This window comes from Sebastes umbrosus, chromosome 12, assembly GCF_015220745.1.
Source record: "Sebastes umbrosus isolate fSebUmb1 chromosome 12, fSebUmb1.pri, whole genome shotgun sequence".
Classification (NCBI taxonomy): domain Eukaryota; kingdom Metazoa; phylum Chordata; class Actinopteri; order Perciformes; family Sebastidae; genus Sebastes; species Sebastes umbrosus.
The window spans coordinates 4,115,816-4,140,555 of NC_051280.1; the positions used below are offsets into that span (position 1 = coordinate 4,115,816).

General features: G+C 42.3%; 1 protein-coding gene across 1 annotated transcript in view; it reads right to left on the reverse strand.

Annotated features, from left to right (window-relative positions):
* Nucleotides 1-24,740, reverse strand: part of LOC119499358 (receptor-type tyrosine-protein phosphatase N2-like) — a 277,893-nt gene that overhangs the window by 174,703 nt on the left and 78,450 nt on the right. The window contains 1 exon segment of the mRNA XM_037788647.1: nt 14,984-15,070. Coding sequence (XP_037644575.1) covers nt 14,984-15,070 — 87 coding nt within the window.

A 24,740-nucleotide genomic window follows, 5' to 3' on the forward strand; every position in this document is an offset into this window, starting at 1 on the left:
CGGCCCGAGAGAAGCTGGGTGGTCAGAGGCAGAGCGGAGTCTCCCAATGTGATTAACCTTTTGTTTTTCCTGCTGTAATTCAGACTAAAGGCCCAGCAGGAAGATATATTACCGGGTTCCCCTCCAGGAGGTATTGTGCGCCGCTATAGGAAGCGACTGCGACTGTAACAACACTATTATAAAATATGGTGACATCATTAATGGAGCAGGTCCCATCCCAAAGCTGCTGGCAGAAAAAAAAAAAAATCGTCCCAAAACGTTTTCAGGGATTAAGAAAAGTGGTTTTCGTCACAGGTTGATGGATTTAAATTGTTTCACATTCATTGTTTTGAGGGTGTTTTTGCAGGCTGTGGGGTCCGCCGCTTCAGTTTCAGTAAAAACATGAAAAAAACACAGAATATGTGTCCTATTTTAAAGACTCAAATAAAGTAAAATAAGTAGCACAAGAATAGGAAAAATACAAAAGATAAAAACAATTCTACCTTTTGAACAAAATTCTATCTTTTCTCAGTGCTGTTACTTTTTGAACTTTGCACAAAATGTCCAATATGCAGTCAAATTTATTCTAAACTAAGTGAACAAACACAAAAAAGTACTGAGATTTTTTTTTTCTCTCCTGGATATTCTAACAAAAGTAGGGATGTTAATAATTAACCGTTTAATCGTTAACAGACATTAAGAATTTTAACCGACTAACGCTATCGATTAAAACGGTTAAATAAATATTAATAATTCATTAAAAAGCTGAGCAAAACTCAGAGGAGCCGCTTGTCAATTTAAAGACAAAAAAGCAGGTCCACCTAACCCTAACCCTAACCCTAACCCTTAAGAGCCCACCTTAAGAGAGTCTGAGCCGGCATCTTGCCAAAAAGTGATTGTCCGCCAAAAAAACTATTTGTAACACAATTGTGGCCAAACGGGTTTTCAGTTTTGTTGTCAGGCATGTCATTTGCGTGATATAGGCAAAAAATAGGCTAAAAATGTTTCAGATAATGTGTTTGGAATGTTAAATATCCTTTATATTTATATTTGGAATTAGACTGCAATTATAATGATTTACGGATGAGTTATAGAAATGATCACCTTTGCATTATGGCTATGTATTATTTGACCTGCTCTGTGCCCTATAGATTATAAACCAGCCCGGTACTTTTTACCTTTTTTGCTATAACCACAGACACACAGTGATGTGTATTTGCACATAATGACCGTTTGATCCAGAAAACAGCAGCTGTAGACTATAAACTGGCTGCTACAGCATTAAGAAGCTGCACATGCTCCCGTGAGTGGCAATCAGTTTTTGTCGGATGATCACTTTTTGGCACGACACCGACGATGCAAGATACAGGAAGTTGGCTCGGTCTGTAGCTCGCTTGAGCGGAGGAGTTGTAGCCTCGTAGCATTTATTCACCGACAAATAAACTGTACACACTCTGTCTGCTACAGCTACGTTCACAGCTAGAACGCCACCGATAAACCCACACTCACCGCCGCCACACACACACAGTCTATCAGAAAGTCGCTAAAGTTACTCCGCGCTGACGGAGGGTATGTTTGTGGTTATGGGGGAACACAAAGCCGCCAGCAGAGCTACTTAGAGCTGCTAACGTAGCACAAACACACACACGATTTGTCGGTCAATCGCTAAAGTAACGCCGGGCGACAGAGTATCGTTATGCCGGGCAGACACACAGCTGACAACCTGCTAAACTAAATGATGCGGTGATGGTGGCGGACTTTTACTGGGAAAGTGGCTGCATTTGTACACGCAGCACCGTGGCTGCTATTCCTGTCACTTAACGGTTAATAATCGGTTAGCAAGGGTTGGTTATCGGTTAAAGGGACTATTTGTAAGAATCAGAAATTGATGTTAACAGCGACATCTGTGTCCGTTAAGTCAACGAAAGTCAGCGTCCTGTTGCTCACTCTTGTGCTCGCTCTACATAGACATGAACGAGCATTGCTCAAAACAGTGAGGGGACACACGTCAGCTAAAACCACAATATCACTCTATATTTCAGCTGCTTGGCAGTAATGTTAGCTGACCAGACGAAGGTCTCTCCATGAATCAATGCTGATCCTAGTGTTGGCTTTTCCTGCCTCAGCCTCCCGACCGCGGCCGGAGGGAACATGGGAGACACCGGAGTTTTGGTCGGAGACGATAACGTTTCTCTCTGCGGAGCCCCGTCACTTCACAAGACACGGGAAACCTCTGTTGGTCTGGAGGAGCTGCAGCAGTTATTTCTGCACAAATGTCCACTGTACATTCACTAGATATTCTCAGAGCTGAACTAACTCTTCTGCAGTGTGGAGTGTGCGCGCATGCACGTGAGATGTGGAGCAAGCTGAGCGAGCGAGAACGAGCGCGGTGTGTGAGTGAAGGCAGGCAGAGGAGCAGAGGAGCAGAGTACAGCAGAGACTCCGGTCCTGTAGACCAAAGCTACGGTCTCCCCCGCGTCCTCAGACCGCGGCCAACACTGTTTAACAGACGGGCTTCACTAGATACAACCAAGAGGTTTTGGTGCTTCCGTGTAGTTTGTGTTGGAGTCTGAGTCTGAACAGCGTAGCCACACGCGAGCGCGCATGGGACACCGACCCGCAATGATTTATACCTGTAAGAAGTTACAAACAGTCCCTTTACATTTTTTTTTTTCAAAATTAGCATCCGTAAACAAAAGCCATACAATTTTTCTAATGAGCATTTCTCGAAACCATCAATCCATCAGGCCATGCCTCTATGGAGGCGTTCGCCCTAATTTTGCAACACACTTTCTATCCTATCTCACCAACCGTCAGGTAAAAAACTCCAAAGTCTTGTTTTTCAAACCGTTGGATTAACAGCCTTCATTTGACATTCCCAGTCATGCATTTTTTTTTAAAATATATATTATTGTGGGTTTTTAATTGGGTTTCTTGGGCCCTGAGGTCAGTGTATCAAAGAAAAACACAAACTCACATTCACTCTATGCAGCAGTAGTACTGTTATACTATTCTAAGGTGCAATAACAAACTAATTAGACTGGGTCAAATTAATGACCCCCAGGGGGAAACTTGGTGAAGCTAAGTGCTTGAATTAGAAAAAGAAATAATAAGGAAACACCTTTCTCTCCTGACTCTTGTTATGAATTCCACATCATACTGCTCTATAATTCACATAATATCTCTTTTGGAGTCCAGTTCAGATAAACTGAGCCGCCAAAGAGACAAAAACTACGAAAAGAGCCTCGGCCGGTGTGTCTGAGGAACCTCCACACAACGCGCCGGCTCCTTTTTCTGACCATTATTTCTCCTCCGAGGTATGAGGCTGATATATTTGTCACATCTATAAAGTGATTTATCAGCCGGTGCAGGCGGAGTCTCCGTGTGAGATGAGGAGGGAAAATCACTCATGTTGAGTTGATCACATATCCATCTGTCGGCCCCTGCCACCCAGGGCAGCTCCCGCACAAAGACACCACATCGACTTTGAACCTCGTAAATAACCTCGTCACTCACCGAAGCTCACACGAGGTGATTTATACGTCTTCTAGTGCTCATATTTATCATTTCGAAAAAAAATGATAGACTATATACAGCAACATGTTGGAAGATATTTGCATGTGAATGTTGATATACACTATATTGTGAAGAAAAAAAGATTTGGTTAGAAATGTTCAGAAGCCTTCAATCTATAAAAACACACTTTATTACTTATGGTATTCAAAAAGTAATAAATGCATCACTGGCATGAAGTCATTAAATGCCCTCTAGGGTGCCTTTCCTGAGGAGAAAACATGATAAAATAACTTCTAAGGTGCCCTTCTAGTGGAAAAAACATCAGAGAGTGCCCTCTATAGTGCCCTTCCAATGGAGAAAATGTGATGAAATGCCCTTTAGGGTGCCCTTCTGGTAGAGAAAACATGATAAAATGCCTTCTAGGTTGCCCTTCCATTGGAGAAAATGTGATGAAATGCCCTCTAGGGTGCCCTTCCAGTAGAGAAAACATCACAAAATGCCCTTTAGGGTGCCCTTCTGGTAGAGAAAACATGATAAAATGCCTTCTAGGTTGCCCTTCCATTGGAGAAAATGTGATGAAATGCCCTCTAGGGTGCCCTTCTAGTAGAGAAAACATGATAAAATGCACTCTAGGGTGCCCTTCCAGTGGAGAAATTGTGATGAAATGCCCTCTAGGGTGCCCTTCTAGTAGAGAAAACATGATAAAATGCACTCTAGGGTGCCCTTCCAGTGGAGAAATTGTGATGAAATGCCCTCTAGGGTGCCCTTCTAATGGTGAAAACATGATGAAATGACCTCTAGGGTGCCCTTTCAGTGGAGAAAATGTGATGAAGTGCCCTCTAGGGTGCGCCAGTGTCCCACCACGTGCAACTGGTGCCCTTTTAACTTTTTCTGCCCCTGCCCCTCAGTCCGCCACTGAGCATTATAATGACTGATTTCATTGAAAAATGTCTCCAAAAAAAGTGACGGCAAGATTGACAGCAGAAAACATAACGTTAGTCTTTGGTTGAAAGAATAACAAAACCTTTACACAATGAATACTCCTTTTCTATACACATCGAAGGATGAAGCTAAAAACACTACCCTGAAATCACACTGTTGGTAATTATTACCTATAAATGTGTCAGTGGTGGAAGAAGTAATAAAGTCTTTTATTTCTGAAACCACAGTAATACCACAAAGGAGAAACACTCCATTTCTAGGAAACGTCCAGCATTCAAAAGCTTTACTGACGTATCAGCAGTTAAATGTACTCAAGTTTCCCCAGTAAAAGTATGAGATACATAACACATCAAAGGGGGTCATAATGACCCCCCCCCCAAAATGTTTTGCATTATTCCAGATTAGTTGAAGGATTACATGCTCTTTTACAAATTGATCTCTAATCCTCCAGACAATGTGTAAAGTCATCATGTCATTGAGCTGAAACAAGGCTGTCCCTTTAGAGTTCCTGAAAAGTGAACACTGTTTGCTTGAATGTCTGTATTGTATGTATAAAAACTGAAAAACGCATAAATAAAGTAAAAAAAACAGAACAGATAATGTCATGAAGATGAAGATAGTCAATATTAGCTTGGAGACTTTTAATTAAATTAAGCTTTTAGGACACACAATTGAGGCTAAATGAAGCTTTTATAGAGCATCAACTGATTGCGATGACTGTATATAATGTGTTTTGTACCCAGATTTAATTGAATCAAAATGTTGGTGGCAGATTGTGTCACTAGTTTCAGGAAAATAAAACTCAACATTTGGACTAAATGACTGATAAAGGTTGATGGTAAATTGCTTATGCAGTGTTCACACATCTTCACACATCCAGCCTGTTCAGACCCACTCTCTCCTCCTAGTGGCGGCTCTGTGATATGACCCCTCAGCTCAGACACAGACATTACATCACCTCGACCCTCCTGTTTAAATATAAAAAAACATCTAGTCTACACTCAGTGACGGTTACGCAACGGCCATGATTATTCAGCGGCCAGCGACGGTCTCTGCCAAGCCACCCACATCAACGCTTCCCTGCCTGCCCGCTGCTTCGCCCTCAACCACTACCAGTCCAACCACGCCGGCTAAAAACATTTCCAAGGCCTTTTTTTTGCTGAAAGCGCTCACCGTCTGTATTATCTAATGCACCAGTATTGAATTGTTCCAAATGAAACGCAAAGGGTGTGAGTGAGTCACTCTCTAGGTTTTGTTTTGTGTCCTGGCACAATGCGGAGTGTAGGCTCATTTTTATGATTCATATGTTTGCCAGTGTGGACATTTTCCGCTGCAGGCTCGCTGAACCGCCGCCGCTCTCTGGCCCTGGCGCCCCCGAGAGGAAACTGTTAGGAATGGGAAGTTTTGTTGTCTTTTTCAGTCGCTGAGGTTGTGCAGGTCGCTAACTACTTTGTTGAGAGACATTTTTTGTTGTTGTAATATGCTAATCTGGTGCTTCTGTGTGAGGTGTAAGGTTGAGGTGCCTGCGGTGTTGCTGCCTGGCAAATGGATGAAAGGGACTTTGTTCAGTGGCTGAGATGCAGGATAAATGTATAGGAGGGGCACATATACTGCTGTGACTGTATATAGTACTTTCAGTTCAGTGTTCAATAAAATAACACATTTGACAAATGAGACATCCTTTTCCTGAATCACTCTCCTGGTGACTTTGGATAACCCACAGACTTCCCACTTTCATTGGAACTATTTACCTCCAAAGAAATTGTTTTTCAATTGTAATTTTTCAATGTGGTCCATTAAATCAAAACTATCTGCATGGCTGGATAACAATGCAAGGAAACGGATATACAGTATGTTTTTTTTTTAATTTGGGTGAACTGTCCCTTTAAATCAGTGGTTCCCAACCTGGGGTCCGGGCCCCACTTGGGGGAGGGGCAGGGGGGGGCACCAAAGATCATAGGGGGCGCGTCAGGATTTGTCTGCACTGAGGTTGTCAATATTAGATTTGCATATGTTTAATTAAAATCATAATAACACACGTACTGCTTAATTTATAGTCTGTATATAAAACTATTTAAAAAGATATATTTTTTTGCTACTTAGTAGCAAAATCTAACAAAATATTCTGCTTCAATCCATATTTGTTGGCATTTAGCCTTTCAAAAACAACATTTTCACACAGAAAGGGAAGCCTGCACCTGTATTAACAGGGCAGTCTAGCAGCAATCTAACACCACCATAAATTAAATTTATTTAACCACAATAACAAAAAAATCTATTTCGGCTCTAAAGCTATTATAGTAAATTAATTAAGTTGTTACAAAAAAATGTCGTATCATGTATCTGCATTCGCTTGACAAATCCGTCAAGACGTCATTAATAATAAATAATTACACTGAATCACTATATTCAAATTGAAGATTTTGTTCGAGGATATGTAATTTTTTTCAGGGTTATGATGTCGGGGGGGGGGGGGGGGGGGGGGATACAAGTAGGGGGGGGCTTCAAGGAAAATAAGTTGGGAACCAATGCTTTAAATTCAAGGGATATTAACAATTACATTTGAAAATAACAAAACGTCAAGAGAAGGAGGCAGTTCACCAGGTTAATAGGTTATAAATTTACTCAAAAAGTTGAATTGCTTTCAGTACAAATGCGTTTTTCTTTAAATGTACTTAATAGAGAGCTGACCTTAAACAGCTTTCTGAGCTGTGCTGGGAAAACCACAGAGCCGGACTTTGTCCTTCAGATAGATAAAAGCAAATCAGGTAATTAATGACGTTGATAATACAGTATGTTCTCTCCTTTACAGCATCGTAAATAAATGTTAAGGCTATTCTGCTCATGCCAGAGTGTTTTTTTTTAAGTCAGTTATTCATAAAATATGATTCTGTAAGTGACAAAATCTGCCAGTATGAGGATACGATGTCAACTGTTTCTTATTTGTCATTTTCTTTATACCAATGCTGTAAACTGCCCTGGTCTGTCTTTTTTGGGGGGATTTTAATCCAAATATCCTTAAATTCATTTTGTGCGGTCTGACTTTGTTCAAACCCAATAGCTTTCTTCATTCTAGTAGCGATCCCAAAGTTTCAAAAACTGCCTCAAAATGAAGCACAAGACAGTTGCAGTACTGCCGTTTGATGGAGTGGTGCAGCCATAAAAGCCATGGCATCTTGTTATTGTTAACATCATACAGCTGGAGTGATGGGCATAAAGTTGACACAGAGTAAAGACAGAATAAGATCATGTTTAATCTTAAATCTATAAAATGGGAACACTGGATTGGGAGAGGCTAAAGGAGGGGAAAAAAAGCTGTGGAAACCAGTTGATGGTGGTGTTGAGGAGCAGGGCGGTAAAAGCCAGAGGCAGGCTGGGTAAATCAGGAGTGTCAGCAGGCTCAGTGTCAGTCTAAATCCTTTGTCTCTGGGCTTAGTTATTCTGGTGGAGGTGACTGCCGTTGCCACAGCGGTGAGGAGCCGGGCGGCCTCGGAAAAATAAGCGTGGCGCCTCTGACAAATTGTCAAGGCGGCTCCCCCTGCTGGGCTTTCACTGTGCTCGCAACAAAAGAGACCCCCGGCTTTCTCCCTCTCTCTCTCTCTCTCCTCCCTCTCTGTATCTATATCTCCCTCTCTGTCGCTCTCTCGCTTTCTCTGCCTCCAATCCATCACTCTCCCCAGTGTGCAGCTCCCGCCTTTCATTCCCAGAATAGGAGAACAAAGACAAAAGGTGCATTAGAACAGGAGAACAGTACGGGCCACCCAGGGACTCAATACAGCAGCCGAGCAGCACGGCGAGGTGCCGCGGGAACAACGGGGCCCGGGCGGCGGGGGCGGAGAGAGGGAGTGTGTGTGTGTGTGTGTGAAGGTATGTGTGTGAATCGCACGACCCAAAGCCACCCAATCCCCACCTGTCCACACACACACTCACAAATAACACAAATGTACACATGAATTCTTCCTCTGTCTTACTTCAAGTTCAATTCAATTTGGAAGTTGCTTTCTCTGCATCGCCGAGTGAATTTGAAGCATGGAAACCTCCGTGCACACACGCATACACACACACACCCTAACAGCACGAGTGTTCATGTATCAAATCAACACATTGCCGGTGTTTCTATCAGTTTAACGGTATAAAAGTTTCAACCAGCTGCTGCAGGGCTTCATTGCCTCTTCGAGGACAAACAAAACTGTCCGACGCTGAGTGACATTGAAAAATCCATACTTGAAAACACCATGAAACATATGCTGTACTAACAAGATAACGGATCAACAATCCAAAATTATTTGGCACTGATCAGAGTAATCACAATTTCATAATTGCCACCAAAACTGAACTCCACTCTACTACAGAGCCCTGCATACACTGTGTTCATATTCACACTGAGTTGTTTTGTCTGTCAAATAATCTGCTTTACAATTTCACTCCAATGGGTCATGATACAACTAAGGTGTGTCCTGATCATAGACTGTCTAGAAGAAGTGGACGCAGTCACCGTGACATCCATTGGTTTGTGGACTACGGTTTTGAAGCCTGGAGTTCAGCATTTTGGCCGTCGCCATCTTTATTTTTGGCTGTCGCCATTTTTTGCAACCAGAAGTGACACAAGAGGGTTCAACTGAACGCTAAATAAGACATTTTTAGTCGGCCAAAATGTTACAATGAACTTTCCTGAACTGAAAACACACTGTGAAAGGGTTAAAGTTCTAAGACAAAAACATGGACAACACCCAGACCGGACAACGCCGTGGTAGCAACCTGTCGATCACAAGGTAGCCACGCCCCAAACCAGGGGTCAGCAACCTTTACTATCAAAAGAGCCAGTTAGGCAAGAAAAAAATCTGTCTGGAGCCACAAAACATTTGAGCAGTTTATAGTCTTAAGTATATAGTATATAAGTCCAATGCAGTGAGGGCCAAAGTGCAAATGTACGACGGAGTATTAGAGACACATTGAGGGAAAAAACATCTGAGATTTTCAGAGCAAAGTCATATTACGAGAAAAAAATCATAATATTAGGAGAATATAGTCATAACTTTACGAGAAAAAAAGAAAATAACAGGTAAAATTAGTACTTTATAATATTATAACTTTATTCTCATAGTACTACAACTTTTTTCTCTTAAACTTATAACTTTATTCTCGTAATATGACTTTATTTTCATAATATGACTTTTTTTTTGTAAACCTATGACTTTATTGTCTCAGATTTATTTTTATTTCCTCAATGTGGCCCTAATACTCTGTCGTACCATCGTACCATAGACCTACAACAATGATAAATAAAAATGAAAATGTAAACAAAAAAACAGTTATTCATTTCCGTTTTTATAAATCCACAGGGAGTCACAGGAGAGGGGCTAAAGAGCTGCATGTGGCTCCAGAGGGGTTGCAGACCCCTGCCCTAAAGCATCCCCTGCTTTATGGTCTATTTGACTCTAAATGGGACCATAATTTACTAAATGAACATCATGCTGTATTGAAGAAGACTTGAAACTAGAGATTGAGACCATAAACTCATGTTTACAATGTTTACTGAGGTAATAAATCAAGAGAGAAGTAGGCTCATTTTCTCATAGACTTCTATACAGTCAGACCAGAGGAGTCGCCACCTGCTGGCTATTAGAAAGAATGCAAGTTTAAGGCACTTCAGCATTGGCTTCACTTCTCAGACCAGGAGGTTGCCGCCTGGTCCTGATTGAAGTCAATTAAAAATTTGATGTATTTACAAAAAGCAAAAAAAGGGTATTTAACGTTAATTGTATTTGCTTTGTTTTGTTTTGTGAGTTGTCTCACCAACATCCATTGTTATTTTTCAGCCGTTCTGTTGAGTTTTGCATTGTGGATCTGTTGTGTCCATTGTGCACTCAAAAACGAACACTTTAAGTTTGAAAGTACACTTCGTTCTGACATGTTTGGAGTTAGAATACAGTAGCAGTGGATCTGAAACGGTTGGGTATCCAAAGGAGAGGCATGACAGAAGAAGAATGAAAACTAAAGATATATAGGATACAGCTTTTTTTACAAGTTGTCTACTACCATATCACAACTTTGTATTGTTTTTTTGCTTTTAGATTCTTGAAATAAGTTGAGGTAAATTACTTGGAAGAAACGTCTTCTCAAATGGTTTGATGTATCAGGTGAGATACACGCACACAGATATTACAAGCACAGACACGCCGTACTTTTCTAACACCTTTCCGCTGTGTGTTGTCACCTTGCCGAATTATCTATCATGGTCTCTCGAACACACACATGGCTATAGTCATTTGAGAGAAAAAAGTGCATGTGCTTTGATAAACGAGTGCACGGTGTCAGCCGTGGAGGAGAGTAATTGGAAAATGGCAGATCATTAAAAAATAGCTAACCAAAACAGCTGGAGGGGGGAGACAAAGCGACAAGTCGTGATGTTCTATTTCATGGGTCTGATTGGCTCCCTGGCAATTTGGAAGAGCTGTGAAGACTAGCTTTGTATGTTGGAGGTGTGCGCGTGCGCGTGTGTGCGTGCGTGTGTGTGTGTGTGTGTGTGTGTGTGTGTCTGACGTGGTCAACCTTACATTAAGGCTTCAATGTCAGAAGTGAAAAGTAAATTACAACTTTACAACTTGGCTCTTATTTTACATGTTGGCCATTATCAGCAATAAACCAAATGATGGATGAACACAGCAACATCACTAACTGTAACAGTAACTCAGTCAGGGAAAGAAACATTACAGCAAATCCAAAGTTTGTCAAACTTATTTAGAAGAGAAAAAATGAATGTGAACAATAAAATGACTACCCAGATTGTAGTAAACATTTACATACCCGCTTTAACGTTGGCCTGTCGTTCTGTTGTTGTGCATGCAGTGAGTTTTCCTGTGCAGTGAATGGAGGAATATCGCCGACATTTCAGATGTGATGTGCTCGCTTTCATTTTTACCTCCAAATAAAGTGCTTTAGATAATCTCTGGATGAACTGACTGCTGGCCTGACTCACTGGTTCACAACCTTTCTGGTTTCGTTAACCGTGAATGGCAACATTAAGTACCACCGTTTCATAACGTTAACCTTGTGTTACAACGTTAAGCACCACCGTTTCATTACGTTAACCTTGTGTTACAACGTTAAGCATCACCGTTTCATAACGTTAACCTTGTGTTACAACGTTAAGTACCACCGTTTCATTACGTTAACCTTGTGTTACAACGTTAAGCATCACCGTTTCATTACGTTAACCTTGTGTTACAACGTTAAGTACCACCGTTTCATTACGTTAACCTTGTGTTACAACGTTAAGCACCACCGTTTCATTACGTTAACCTTGTGTTACAACGTTAAGCGCGTCCGTTTCACAACATTAACCACGCGTGAACCTTCTGTATCAAGTTAATACGCAAAAGGCTGACTAAGCGGTAAAATATGATGAATAGGGATGAGATCATGTTGAGTATTTCAAAGGTTGGGTAGGAACTTTGATGTTTACGCCAATACCTAAAACTGCTTACCGCTTAATGGCCAGTGTTGTAACCGGACCTCAGCAGTTAACTTGGTGAGGTGCAGTGTTAACATAATTGATAGAGATGACTTGAAATACACCAGAAGTTTCTCGGCAGGTTTGGATGAAACATATTGGGCCCACTAGCTGCGTAAAGCTTTTTAACAGTGACCATCGAAGCCTGTACAGAAATTGCACACACACACACACATTTATTTACACATACTATACTGTCTGTATCCTGACTATAATCCCCAGCAGTTGCTTCAACTGCAAACCACTGCAGTAGCACCTGTTTTGCTGTTGCAGCTCACCACATTGAAAATGTTCACAACCCACTGCAAAGTCACCCATGGGGGGGAAATATAGCAACAGCTCTGAAAAGGAGAGAGAGGACCGAAATACATTGAGATTGAAAGGAGAGAAGAAGAAGAAGAAGAAGAGAGAGAGAAGAAGATAAGCACAGAGAATGAGTGAGAGAGAGAAAGAAAGAGAGAAGGTTCAGGCAGAGTTCAGTCTCATTAATAAATGATTGCAGGCGGCGGCGGCTCGACTCCAACATGTCAATAACGCCGAGGAGCAGCTCTCATTGCTTTCTTTCCCCCCCCAGAGCAAGAAAATATGTTGACAGAATGAAAATAAGGCGACGTCCTTGTATTTCTACTCTGTAAGGGCACTGTTTTTTCTGTTTCTTTTTCTGATTTGAACGCCGTTTGCCACTGGAAAACCTCTCTGTTTTGATCCCACCAGTTTGCCCTCTCTGATCTGAAATGCTAGGGGGGGTAACAGCGGAGGAGCCGGTGCTGCTCATCTTCCACAGTGAATATCTGAAGAGAGTTTCAGTACGAGATGCTCGCCCTTTGGGAAAATTGCCGCCCACTTGAGCCTACAGGTACAGAACGGTTGATGTCGGGAACGTAAAGCACACTACAGACAAGATGAGTCATCTACGGACCTCTGCTCCTTCAGTGTTTCTAGTCTGAGGATGGAGGCGTTTGTGATTTTGGAACGTTATAGAGATGAATTTGAAGGGTTTTTTTTTCCAGATGTAATTCTTAATTTAATTGCTTGGCCGTCTGACAGCTGGCAGAGCTACATGTCCAGAGGCACTGCTCCATTACAGGGCAAACGGTTTTAGAAGGACATTATATGTGTTTATTTTTAGCTTCCTGAACACACTGACGGAGCTGGAACTTTGTGTGCTGGTTTACAATAGATTGTGTTGACCCGAACCTGGCAGCCCACTCCCAGTGTCAGGGCTCACCTCCATTTTATAGGGGCTGAAAAGGTGACCTGCACAACTTTATCTGTTTATTTTGAGGTTTAAACTTTGTTTTATGTTATGGTTATTCGTGCAGAACTGATGTTTAAGGATAGAGTCTGCAGACCTTTGCAGAGAAAAGTGTTATGGGTAACGATAGGTTGCAGAGCCGACACGCACACATCCCAAAATTGTAACGTGTTGTGCATATAGCGAGTCGATTGGAGGCGGTTTGAAACAGAAAAGAAAAAAATAAGGCAAGACAAGACAAGACAAGAATCTTTCCTGATAACTTGCATTTTTGACAGCCAAAAAACTGTACACAAATGACTAATTATAATCTCTTTTAAAGCAATATTTACATATTATTTTGGCCACTTGGGGAAGAGCAGACAGACACACTGCCCTGACATACTATCACCTTATAAAGTTTAACGTGTTAGCAAGCAGTTGCACATCCATCTGACAAAGAGCAATATCAGCATTTCTAATCAACATTAGCAATCATTTGTAGTCGGGTTTGTGTCCACCTGATAACGTAAATCCAATATTCATATTCTTTTAGCTTTGTGTTTGGGCTCCACCACCAGTGTTAAAGGGTAACTTTGGCATTTTTCAAACTGGACCTTTAGAAATTGTTGTCCCTCAGTCACCTACAGCACCCAGTAACTTCATTTAGGGAAAATTCCATTTAAGCTAAATAACTACCGTCCATTATGATCAACATCATCACGCCAATAAAAAGTGCTACATCACATTTTACTGCGTCTTCAACACGTTCTCACTCCCAACTCGTCAAATACTGCCGCTTGGTCAGCGCCCCTCGTCATCGGAGATTGACGCACGATGTACCCCTCTTGCGTTACTTTTGGATGGACCGGGGACGGTGTGTCAATATACGCTCGTTACATGCATAGTGTCCTTTCAAAATAAACTTCCGTTTTCACAGGAAGTTAGGTTTCGGCAACACAATCACTTAGGCAGGGTTAGGAAACGGTTGTGGTTGACATTAACTTCACGTGACTAAAGACTCACGTGATAAAATAAGTCAAAGTTACTTTTAGTTTCACAAAGGACACGAACAGCGGTCTCCAGGTTGAGAGTCCTGTGTTTGTTTGACCCATCCACCACCCCTCCCGCCCTGAACGGACTCTCACGCTATTAAAACTACATCACTTGCTCCGACCACTGAATAACGCCATGGGTGGGTTAAGTTGAAAGCCTGGTTCATCACATACTGTCGCTTATGGATGCCTACGTGCGTTGGTTTCCAATGCCGAGGGGCGTTGCCGAGTCGGCGGTATTTGACGAGTCGGGAGTGAGAATGTGTTGTACTTATGCAGCCAGATTATTATATTATAGATAATTGTGTGAAAATGTGCCGTTTATTTGAATCAGTCATTGCAAATGCTCCAGCCAGAAGTATGACACTGCCGGGTTTAATGCTTGTGAAAATACATGAATGGTGTGAAATGTGTCACTTCCAGCATGCTGGCTCTGTTTGAACAGACTTGATTTACTGGCATTTTTAACCAGAACAGGTGCGAACCGATTCTCAACAGCAACAGATTATTATTTAGAGCGCCAGCAAACACAATAAATGAGCAGGTTTGTGTTTTTTGTTTTGATAATCCGCCACACAGTTGGACAGATGAGTGGTTTAAACCTTGAGAATAAATAGCAGCTTTAGGTTAGATGGAGTCTTTCGGTCCATACGGCTCACTCGATGAGAACACACAGCATTAACACAGCAGGGAGGAGGGAGCCGGAGTGCGACTGAGAGATTAAAAAAAAGCAGAAATACGTACGAGAGCTCGGCGAAGTCGGTCATCTGGATTTTAGCCCTGCGAGCCAGGATCTCCATCAGGTGGAGGCCTTCGTCCGTCTGGAGCCCACTGATGACGATGAAGAGGAGGCAAGAGGAGGACAGAGGGAAGAGATGGGGTGAGGAGGTTGGGGAAAGGAAGGGAAGAAGGTAGAGACAGCAAGAAAGAATAGAAATTAAATTAAACTCATCCCAAAGTAGTAAAACAGAATTCATGGTATTTCCTGGGAAATATGCCAACTCACTTTTTTATTTAATTTAGTACAATATAAGTGCTACCAAAAGCATCTGGTAGATGGAGTGGATAGAGTATTTTTCTGAGAACATGGTGTTTTTATCTGTCAATATATGTAAACAGAGGGTCGTTGATGTGATGAAAAGTTCTTGCGGCTTGCTGAAATGATTAGGCAACGTTGTTTTTCTTCTATTTGTGCAGCTAAAAATTCAGAATCTGTTCTTGCGTTATGTGGCGACGTCAGGTAAACACTAATGAGGCCAAATGAAATCCTTTGAAATTCAAATGTGTGAGAACACAGGTTCTCACACAAGGTTTTAGAGTTTGTCACTTCCAAATTTAGCAAAATCAAAACCTTAACTTTGTGCCAAAAAACATATTCAAACTATTTCTCTCTAGAATCCAGTTCTGCCTTCATTTCTCATCACAGGTGGGGGATCTTGAGGAAACACAACTGAGAAAACAGAGGAAGTAATTGAACAACATATTGAGAGTTTGACATGGGAAACTCATTAGATGGGCAGTGGATTACCACCATTAAGATACATCTGAGCAGATACTGAATATCTCTGACCTGAACTGAGACAGAAGACAAGAAAAAAGTCCAAAAAGAGAGAAACAGACCAGGTGAGGTCAGAGAGGTGCCTTTTGGTGGGCGAGGTGAATGCTAAAGAGGTGAGGAAAGTTGTAGATGGAGAGCTTATCATCATCACTCCCTGCTCCCTCATTTTAAGCTTTAAAGTGTGTGCTGACAGGGAGTGAAAAGGTCAGAGCCAAAACACAAAGTATTATCATTGGACGCTCAGAGCAACGGAGCAAGAAACTCCGCAAAGGGGCGGGAGGGAGGGGTTCCTGTTTACACTCACATTATTTATTTGTAATCACTATCAAATTCATACAAATTGATATCATTTCATTGTATATTATATTTTTTAACTTCTGCACTGTTTTATATCTTAGATTCTCATTTTGTTTTTTACCTACTTTTTTGATTCTTATTTAATGAGCATTGTTGAAGGGAGTCTGAGTTCCAAGATTAGCATTGCCAATGACTGCTTTTCTGGAATTGTTGTGCATGACAATAAATAACTTGAAACAAAACTATAATGCGAGGTGGTTGCACGACTAAAATCCCTTCTTTAACGTCAGGACTTTTTACTTTGGATACTTCAGTACATTTTACGGTTGATGCTCACATAGCAGCTACATTTAGAAAGAAAAACTTGCTAACATTTCACCTAAAAATAGCAGAGTAATGGAGGAATAACAAATTAAGTAGTCAATTAAATCAGCCTCAATGCAAGCAAAGGGCCAGGATGGGGAGGGTGTGTGTGTGTGTATATGTGTGTGTGTGTGTGTGTGTGTGTGTGTGTGTGTGTGTGTGTGTGTGCGTGCGTGCGTGCGTGCGTGCGTGCGTGCGTGCGTGCGTGCGTGCGTGCGTGCGTGCGTGCGTGCGTGTCGGGAGACCACGTTTAAAGCTCAATATCCGAACTCCAAGCTAATTGCTTCCTATCTGCTGTGGACTCGTCTGACCTCCCCTCAGCTCCCTCTGCTGAATTCAAATGCAGCAAAAGGAGACGCCTCCAGACACCTGCAGGGTGCACGCTATCTCCCTCAACACCAGGCGTCATCTTCGGATGATTCTGGTGACGCTGAAGGATGGAAGGTACAGAGGAGGGAGATTTTCTGCAAGTTGTGAAAATCACTCACTTTGAAATGTATTTAATTATGGGAGTTAGCAGTTGTTTACTTCCTCATTTCCCCCTGACATTCAATTAAGTTGAGTTCTAACCTTTATCCTTGTCACGTCCTCATATCCTAAAGAAATCAGTCCCAGTTGAATTGGCGATACCTTTGTGCTTTGTTTACACTGAACACGGAAATACACCTGTATTAATCGCATCATAGTTAAGTTGAACAACAAAGAAGTTTCCCAAGAAGTCAAGTAGACTTTTAACACTAACAAGCGCCCCCTAAATACCTTTTTTTGGCCGTCGCCATCTTGTTTTTTTTTTGCAACCAGAGGTGACACGAGAGGGTGGAGCTAAGTACAACCGAACGCTGAATATGTGAGACATAAGACATTTTTAGGCGACCAAAATGTTACAATTAACTTTCATGATCTGAAAACACACTGTGGAAGGGTTAAAGCTGTAAGACGAAAACACGGACAACTCCCAGACCGGATAATGCCCTAAAGCATCCCCTGCTTTATGGTCTATTTGACTCTAAATGGGACCATAATTTACTAAATGAACATCATGCTGTATTGAAGAAGACTTGAAACTAAAGATTGAGAACATAAACTCATGTTTACAATGTTTAGTGAGGTCATATGTCAAGTGAGAAGTAGGCTCATTTTCTCATAGACTTCTATACAATCAGACTTCTTTTTGCAACCAGAGGAGTCGCCCCCTGCTGGCTGTTAGAAAGATTGCAAGTTTAAGGCACTTCAGCGTTGGCTTCACTTTTCAGAACCCGGGGTTGCCGCCATAATCCGCCAGTAAGACAGAGTAGAAAAAGAAGAGGTTTGCGAACCAGAAACTAAACAAGAGAGAACTGGAATGGCACTCGGAGAGCGCAGACCTCCGCCAAGGTGTCCGAGTACGATTACCCCCCCTCTCCATTCAGCTTGCGCCATCATCCATGTGTATTTGTGTTCATGTTAATCTCTCTGTCCCTCTCTCTGAAGGAAAGAGGTCATGCGTCATCAACGCGTCATCGGTTACACTGCGCATGTGTTATACCCAGAGGTCTTAAAGTTCTGGCTGATAGTAATGCTTAAAAAGATTCCTGAATCCGGACCATGATCCAGATCGCCACCAAAATCTAATGGATTGTTGATTGGTTCATTGTGCCACACCACACCCCTCCAAAAAATCTCATTCAAATCCATATCGGACTTTTGGAGTAATCCTGCTAACAGACATATCAACCAATAAACCAACAAACCAACAAACCAACGCTGGTGAAAACATAACCTTCCTAGGCCTTTGGCCTTTGGCGGAGGTAAATACAGAGAGGTCTTCAGGAATCTCCTCTCATGTCAGCTATAGTGTTGGCCATGTTTCATGCTGTCCGGAGACAAAGACAATATAAATATATATCCGAGAAGACGTCGACAGCAGAAACATCTGATCAGTCATGTGAGTTAAATGTTCGCTATAGGTAAGAACTTATTCGGCAAAGGCGTTCCCATAATCCATTTAGCGCATCAACTCTTTTTCAACAAAGACAAAAACCACCTCAAGCGAGCATGGAAACATTTTTGCGCAATTGAGTAAGTTTTATCGAATTTTTCCGTTTCCACCCAGCTTTTCTAATGTGATACTTCGCAGAAATGCAAAAGATAAAGACAAATAAGATACTATGGCCAACTCTGGGTGAACCAATGTTAAGAAAACTGGATTGTGTCTGTAGAAGTTACTAACAGCCGGGGATTGTTCTGCTTCCTCAGCCTGGAGAGCAGACAGCAGCTTCAACAGCCCACAGTATGAGTCAGTCCTCCACAGAGCAGAGCAGCTGCTGCTTCAGATCTGACACCACTGATCACTCTGCTGATAGCTGCACCAGGGACCTCACAGCCCATATTACATTAGCTCTGCAGCTACAGTATATTGGGATGGGATCCTTCTCAGATAAAACAGCAGGATTTATTTTTTTATAAGGAGTAGCTTTGATTTATTTTAGTCAAAATGACTTAATATTCTGCAAATTTTTAGTATAATGTCAAATTCTAAAAACAAATTAGCCTGTACTGTTCAGTGTCTAAGCAGCAAAAACACCTCTATTGCTACCAAGAATGTGACAACGTATTCTCATACAACGGTTCGTCTGATATCTTAGGAAATTATTATTTCTCCTTTTTCGTGCGTTTTCCTACGAATCTCCAGCAACACGTGTCCATTTCTGCTCGTTACGCGCACGCAGTCTTTTCAAAAATAAACTTTCCACAGGAAACAACTTCCTTAGGTTTAGGCAAGAGAACGCCTTAGTTAGGTTTAGGAAAAGATCAACCTGGTTAGGTTAAGGCAACAACAGTACTTAGTGCTACAAAACTGCCAAATTAGGCTTAGGGTCGTGGCTTAAAATAACTCCAGAAGAGGCGTTATTGACGTGACAAATAAATCAACGCTGATTTCTGGATTCACGCGGAATATGAGCACCGGCCTTCTGGCCAGTGTCAGGTATTTTTTGGGGGAAAACCAACACGATCTCATCCCTACTCGTCACATACGCCGCCCCTTGGCATCACAAAACCCCTATAGTTAGGTTTAGGAAAGAACTACATGGTTGGGCTTAAAACTACTGCGTTTGTAAAGTGAAACTGAACGTTGTGAACACGGGACATGAACGAACAGCTGATTGTAACTTGAAAGTGAATCTTAACACAGAGGACACACGTTTGTTGGACCCATCCACCTCCCCTCCCTCTGCCCCGGTGTGTGTCTTTTCGCTATTTAAACCACGTCACCACACTCACTCCCGGAGCACTTTCTCTGAGCGTTTAATGTTGCTGCGGATGAGTTTACATTGTAGTTAATGGTAAGCCTGGAGCCACTAATAAGATTCAACTCATTTGAAATCACCACCATAAAAAGTAAGGACCTAATTACTACATTGAGTGTAAAAATAAATAAATGAAATAATTAATAAAAAGAGACAAAATGTTCAGGGGAAGGCAACAAATCCAGAAGGATTATGGATACATGTTTTTAAAAATTACATAATTATAGATCATTAAACAATCAAGGTAATTCGGGAGTGAAATCCATTAAAAACTGAATCGCGTTTGGCAGTTGGGGAACAAGGGAAAAGCATTTATACTGTAGGTTGGAGGGTTAAAAAAAATTAAAAATTTGTGTGTCTACATGGTCATATGCACAGTATGTGTGGGTTTGGGAGCAGGTGTTTTCCTCCAGCTGTGATGAATCATCCTATCTTCCTCCTCCTCCTCCTCCTCCTCTTTACCCCCCAGCCACAGGAGTAGCCACCAGGAGGTTCCTGCTATCAGCCTTCACCTCTGCCACAACGCCAAAATGTCCGAATTTTACATCTGATCTGTCTTGTTACAACTGTAGTCCTGCATTGTTACTTTTTATAAAAAACATTTCTATCACTGCAGCAATGTTTTTCAAAGGGGGGGGATACACTTCTCCATGGACAATTTGAAGACAACTCAATATCCTGCATCCTCCATGTCTCACTTAAAGCTATGATTTAGCTAATTTAACACTTAAAGGGACAGTTAAGATTTTTTGAAGGTGTTGTATGAGGTACTTCTCCATAGTCAGTGTATTACCTACAGTAGATGACGGTCGGCACGCCCCCAGTTTGGAGAAATAGACGGGAGTTACCACAAACAACCGAAGCGATGTTTCCACTGCTGTGGACGGGGGCGGCAGCAAAACAGATTTTAGCCACCAAAAAGAATCAATATCAATTTACATGTACACAATATTTAGAATATTTTCACCGCTTTACCTCGCTGTCAGACAGCCCTTTCTGACGGGGAACTGAAGCTGTTATCTACGCTCTCATCAAAGCCACCAGACTCCATTGACAAAAACAGTAATTTCACCTGGGAGAACACAAGAGTTGCTGTTCTACCACTGCATCGATCGGTTAGTTTAGGCTGTAAACATGTTTATTTTCTGCTGTAAAGTCGGCCATGTTAATATGGGGGTCTCTGGGGAGTGACTCACTTTTGGAGCCAGCCTTAAGAGGCTATCTGAAGAACTGAAGATTTTGGCACATCCACGTTGGCTTCATTTCTCAGCACCGGAGGTTGCTGCTTGGTGAAACTGTGGATATTATCACTATTCTAGTAGAGAAGAAGCTTCATATCACAGAGACGGCTTTGCCAAGTCTTGAAGTGCATTTTTCCATGTTGTTGTTGGTGCTGCACGTCACGCTCTCGAGGAGAGATCTGACAAAATGCGAACAGTCAAGCACAACGTTGGTGTTCTCTTAAAGTTCAGTGACATCACGGAAATGTCAAGAGACACTTTGAAGAGTCCCTGTAAAGAGTAAGGGGGGAATTTGCCAGGCAGACTGAAGATTGAAGACATCTGTGGTGCAAAAGTGGCTGAGGACATGTTAAACCTTCCAGGTATTCACCGATCATCAGAGCGACACAGTCTCTAATTCATAAAGTTACAGGAGATGTGTCTCGATGTACAGAGTGCTGTCAGAATCTCTGTTCCTCTCACAGTATATCTTCTGCTGACTGAAGTTTTTCGAACCTTAAACATAAGAAAACTGCCTTTTTGAACTGCCTCTTGGTTTGAAGTCACAATTGGGAAAACTAATGATATATTCAGTGTAGGGGTGTTAATAATTAACCGTTTAACCGTTAACCGACATTATGAATTTGAACTGATTAACGTTATCGGTTAAATGATTAAAATAAACTTTAAAAGGGGCTGTTTGTAATTTCTTACACGTATAAATCATTGTGGGTCGGTGTCCCATGCGCGCTCGTGTGTGGCTACGCTGTTCAGACTCAGACTCCAACACAAACTACACGGAAGCACCAAAACCTCTTGGTTGTATCTAGTGAAGCCCGTCTGTTAAACAGTGTTGGCCGCGGTCAGAGGACGCGGAGGAGACCGTAGCTTTGGTCTCCAGGGCCGGAGTGTCTGCTGTACTCTGCTCCTCTGCCTGCCTGCCTTCACTCACACACCGCGCTCGCTCTCGCTCTTTCACTCCACACTGCAGAAGAGTTAGTTTAGCTCTGAGAATATCTAGTGAATGTACAGTGGACGTTTGTGCAGAAATAACTGCTGCAGCTCCTCCAGATCAACAGAGGTTTCCCGTGTCTTGTGAAGTGACGGGGCTCTGCAGCCAGAAACGTTATCGTCTCCGACCAAAACTCCAGTGTCTCCCCTGTTCCCTCCGGCCGCGATCGGGAGGCTGAGGCAGGAAAAGCCAACACTAGGATCAGCATTGATTCATGGAGAGACCTTCGTCTGGTCAGCTAACATTACTGCCAAGCAGCTCAAATATAGAGTGATATTGTGCTTTTAGCTGACGTTTGTCGCATCACTGTTTTGAGCGATGCTCGTTCATGTCTATGTAGAGCGAGCACAAGCACAAGCAACAAGACGCTGACTTTCATTGACTTAACGGCCACAGGTGTCGCTGTTAACAAGACATTTCTGATTTTTGCAAACAGTCCCTTTAAAGGTTAGATAAAAAGCTGAGCAAAACTCAGAGGAGCTGCTTGTCACTCAAAGGAGAATAGCTGGTCCACCTTAACAGCCCACCTTAAGAGAGTCTGAGCCGGTGTCGTTGCTAACGCCGGGGCTAACCGCCTTCACTGTAATCAGCAGGTGGCTGCATGGCAAGACACGGCAGCAGTAGCATTTATTCACCGAGAATAAACTGTACACACACTGCTACTGCTACAATCACAGCTATAACGCCAACAATAACCCCACACACTCAACGCCGCCACACACACACACACACACACACACACGGTCTGTCGGACTCTCGCTAGTTACGCCGTGCTCAGTGAGTACACCAGGCAGACAAACAGCTGACAACCTCACAGCTAAATGATGTGGTGGAGACATGCAGCGGCCACGATGAACCGGGGACTCAGTTGTCTGTTTTGTGCGTACTGTACACTGCAACTGGTGATAAATGATGAATTTAACCTGTTTGTGCATCGGCTTTTGTTGCAGCTGGGCGGCTCGTTAGGCACTAAAAATAGCACCGCTTCATGAAACACACTAATCTTGTCGGTTAACGGTTAATAATTGGTTAAAGCTGAAGTAGGCGAGATTGGAGCAAATCCGATTAAAAAAAGTTATTTTTATAAAACATGAAAACTAAAACAGGTAACCTGAAAAAAATCATGTCCTCTATGTGTCCTCCGGTGTCCTCCGATGCTCCTAAAGGCATCTGCAAGATTTCACAGACCGGAGGAAAACAAGCAGTCAGAGCCGATCTGATGTCTGCTGTCCATCTGCTGTCTATGAGAGCCGGCTGTCAATCACTCGCGAACTCCGACCAAACGGTCAAACTAGGCAGCGCTGATCAAATATGAATCAATATTCTGTTACGTTAATGCCTATTTCTCTCCTCAAATGTTTTCAGAATCATCTTGTAGTGCACGGTTTAGCTGTAAAACGAAAAGTTTTTGACGCTGCCACCATTGTGAAATCTGGTGAAGGAAAGCCAAGTTCCAGTCACACAACCGAAGCACAGCCAATAGGAACTCTCTTAATGAACTGACCTGTGATTGGTCAAAGTCTCGATTTTCTAAAGTCTGAAAACAGAGCCATGAGGAGGAGCAGAAGTCTAGTTTTCTCTCAGAACACTTGAAATACAATATGCTGAAAGGTTATTATGGAGTCTGGCCCACACATAGAAGACTGGGAGAATCTTAATGAGCCCTGAAAACTGCAGACAGAACCTTCAACTACATGTTTTATTTGAAGCTGTTTTTGTTCATTGAATTGCACTTTTTAAGCCAATACTTTAATCATGACCCCTGACGCTTTCTGTGAAGCACTGCAGCGTTTGATGTAAAATAAGTTAGACATTGGGCCTCATCTTTCACTAATATATATTAATCGCCATGCAGGGTAAGAAAGGCTCGTACGGGAGGAGGAACATCTTGAAATGATTTATTTGCACCAAACTGGCCGTGTGTTCCATCCTCCTCCCGTCATGTGAGGCTACTATTGCTCAAACAGAAATGATCACTGCGCTGTAGAGTGATCGAGACAGCTCCAAGCTTTCAACATGTTCTCATCCCTACTTGTCATATACTGACAGTAGCAGACCCCTCAGCGTCGCTCTTTTTAAATACGTGCTTAATGTTGTGAAGTAAACAAAAACACTTGGTTCAGGCAATAAACCACTATAGTTAGGTTTAGGAAAAAACAACATTGGGCTGAAATCTACTACATTTATACAGTAAAAATGACACAGAACGTTGTGAACGGGGGACATGAACAAACAGCCGATTGTAACTTTACGCACGCGACATGAACAGCGGTCTCCTGGATGAAAGCCCTGTGTTTGTTGGAGCCATCCACCTCCCCTCCCACCTGCCAGGTGTGTCTCTTTCTCTCTTTAAACTACGTCACCACAGCACTTTATAAATAAATGAAGATGCTCATATATACCGTAATGATCTGTGGGATAGAGTCTTCAGTAATATAACGTCTTGTTAAGTCTGAAGGAAAACAGACAGCGCTCCGTGCTGATGAACCGCTTTCAATCATTCAACGTACTGAAGCCCGAGTGAGACCTCAACAACAACATCACAGAGACGCCCTTACTATAGAATGTAACATTTACGGCTTCTCTGAATAACAAGTGGTAGGAGAGAAAGAAAGGGAAATGCAGAAGACGAACCACAGCAAACATTTCTAAAGGTCTTCAATCTCAAACGGAGGAGCAGAGGAATCAGTTTGAAAATGACTCTGGCCTTGTTGTGAATACGAACGAATAGAGGCAAAAGATGGCCTGCCAGCGTCCTCTTGTT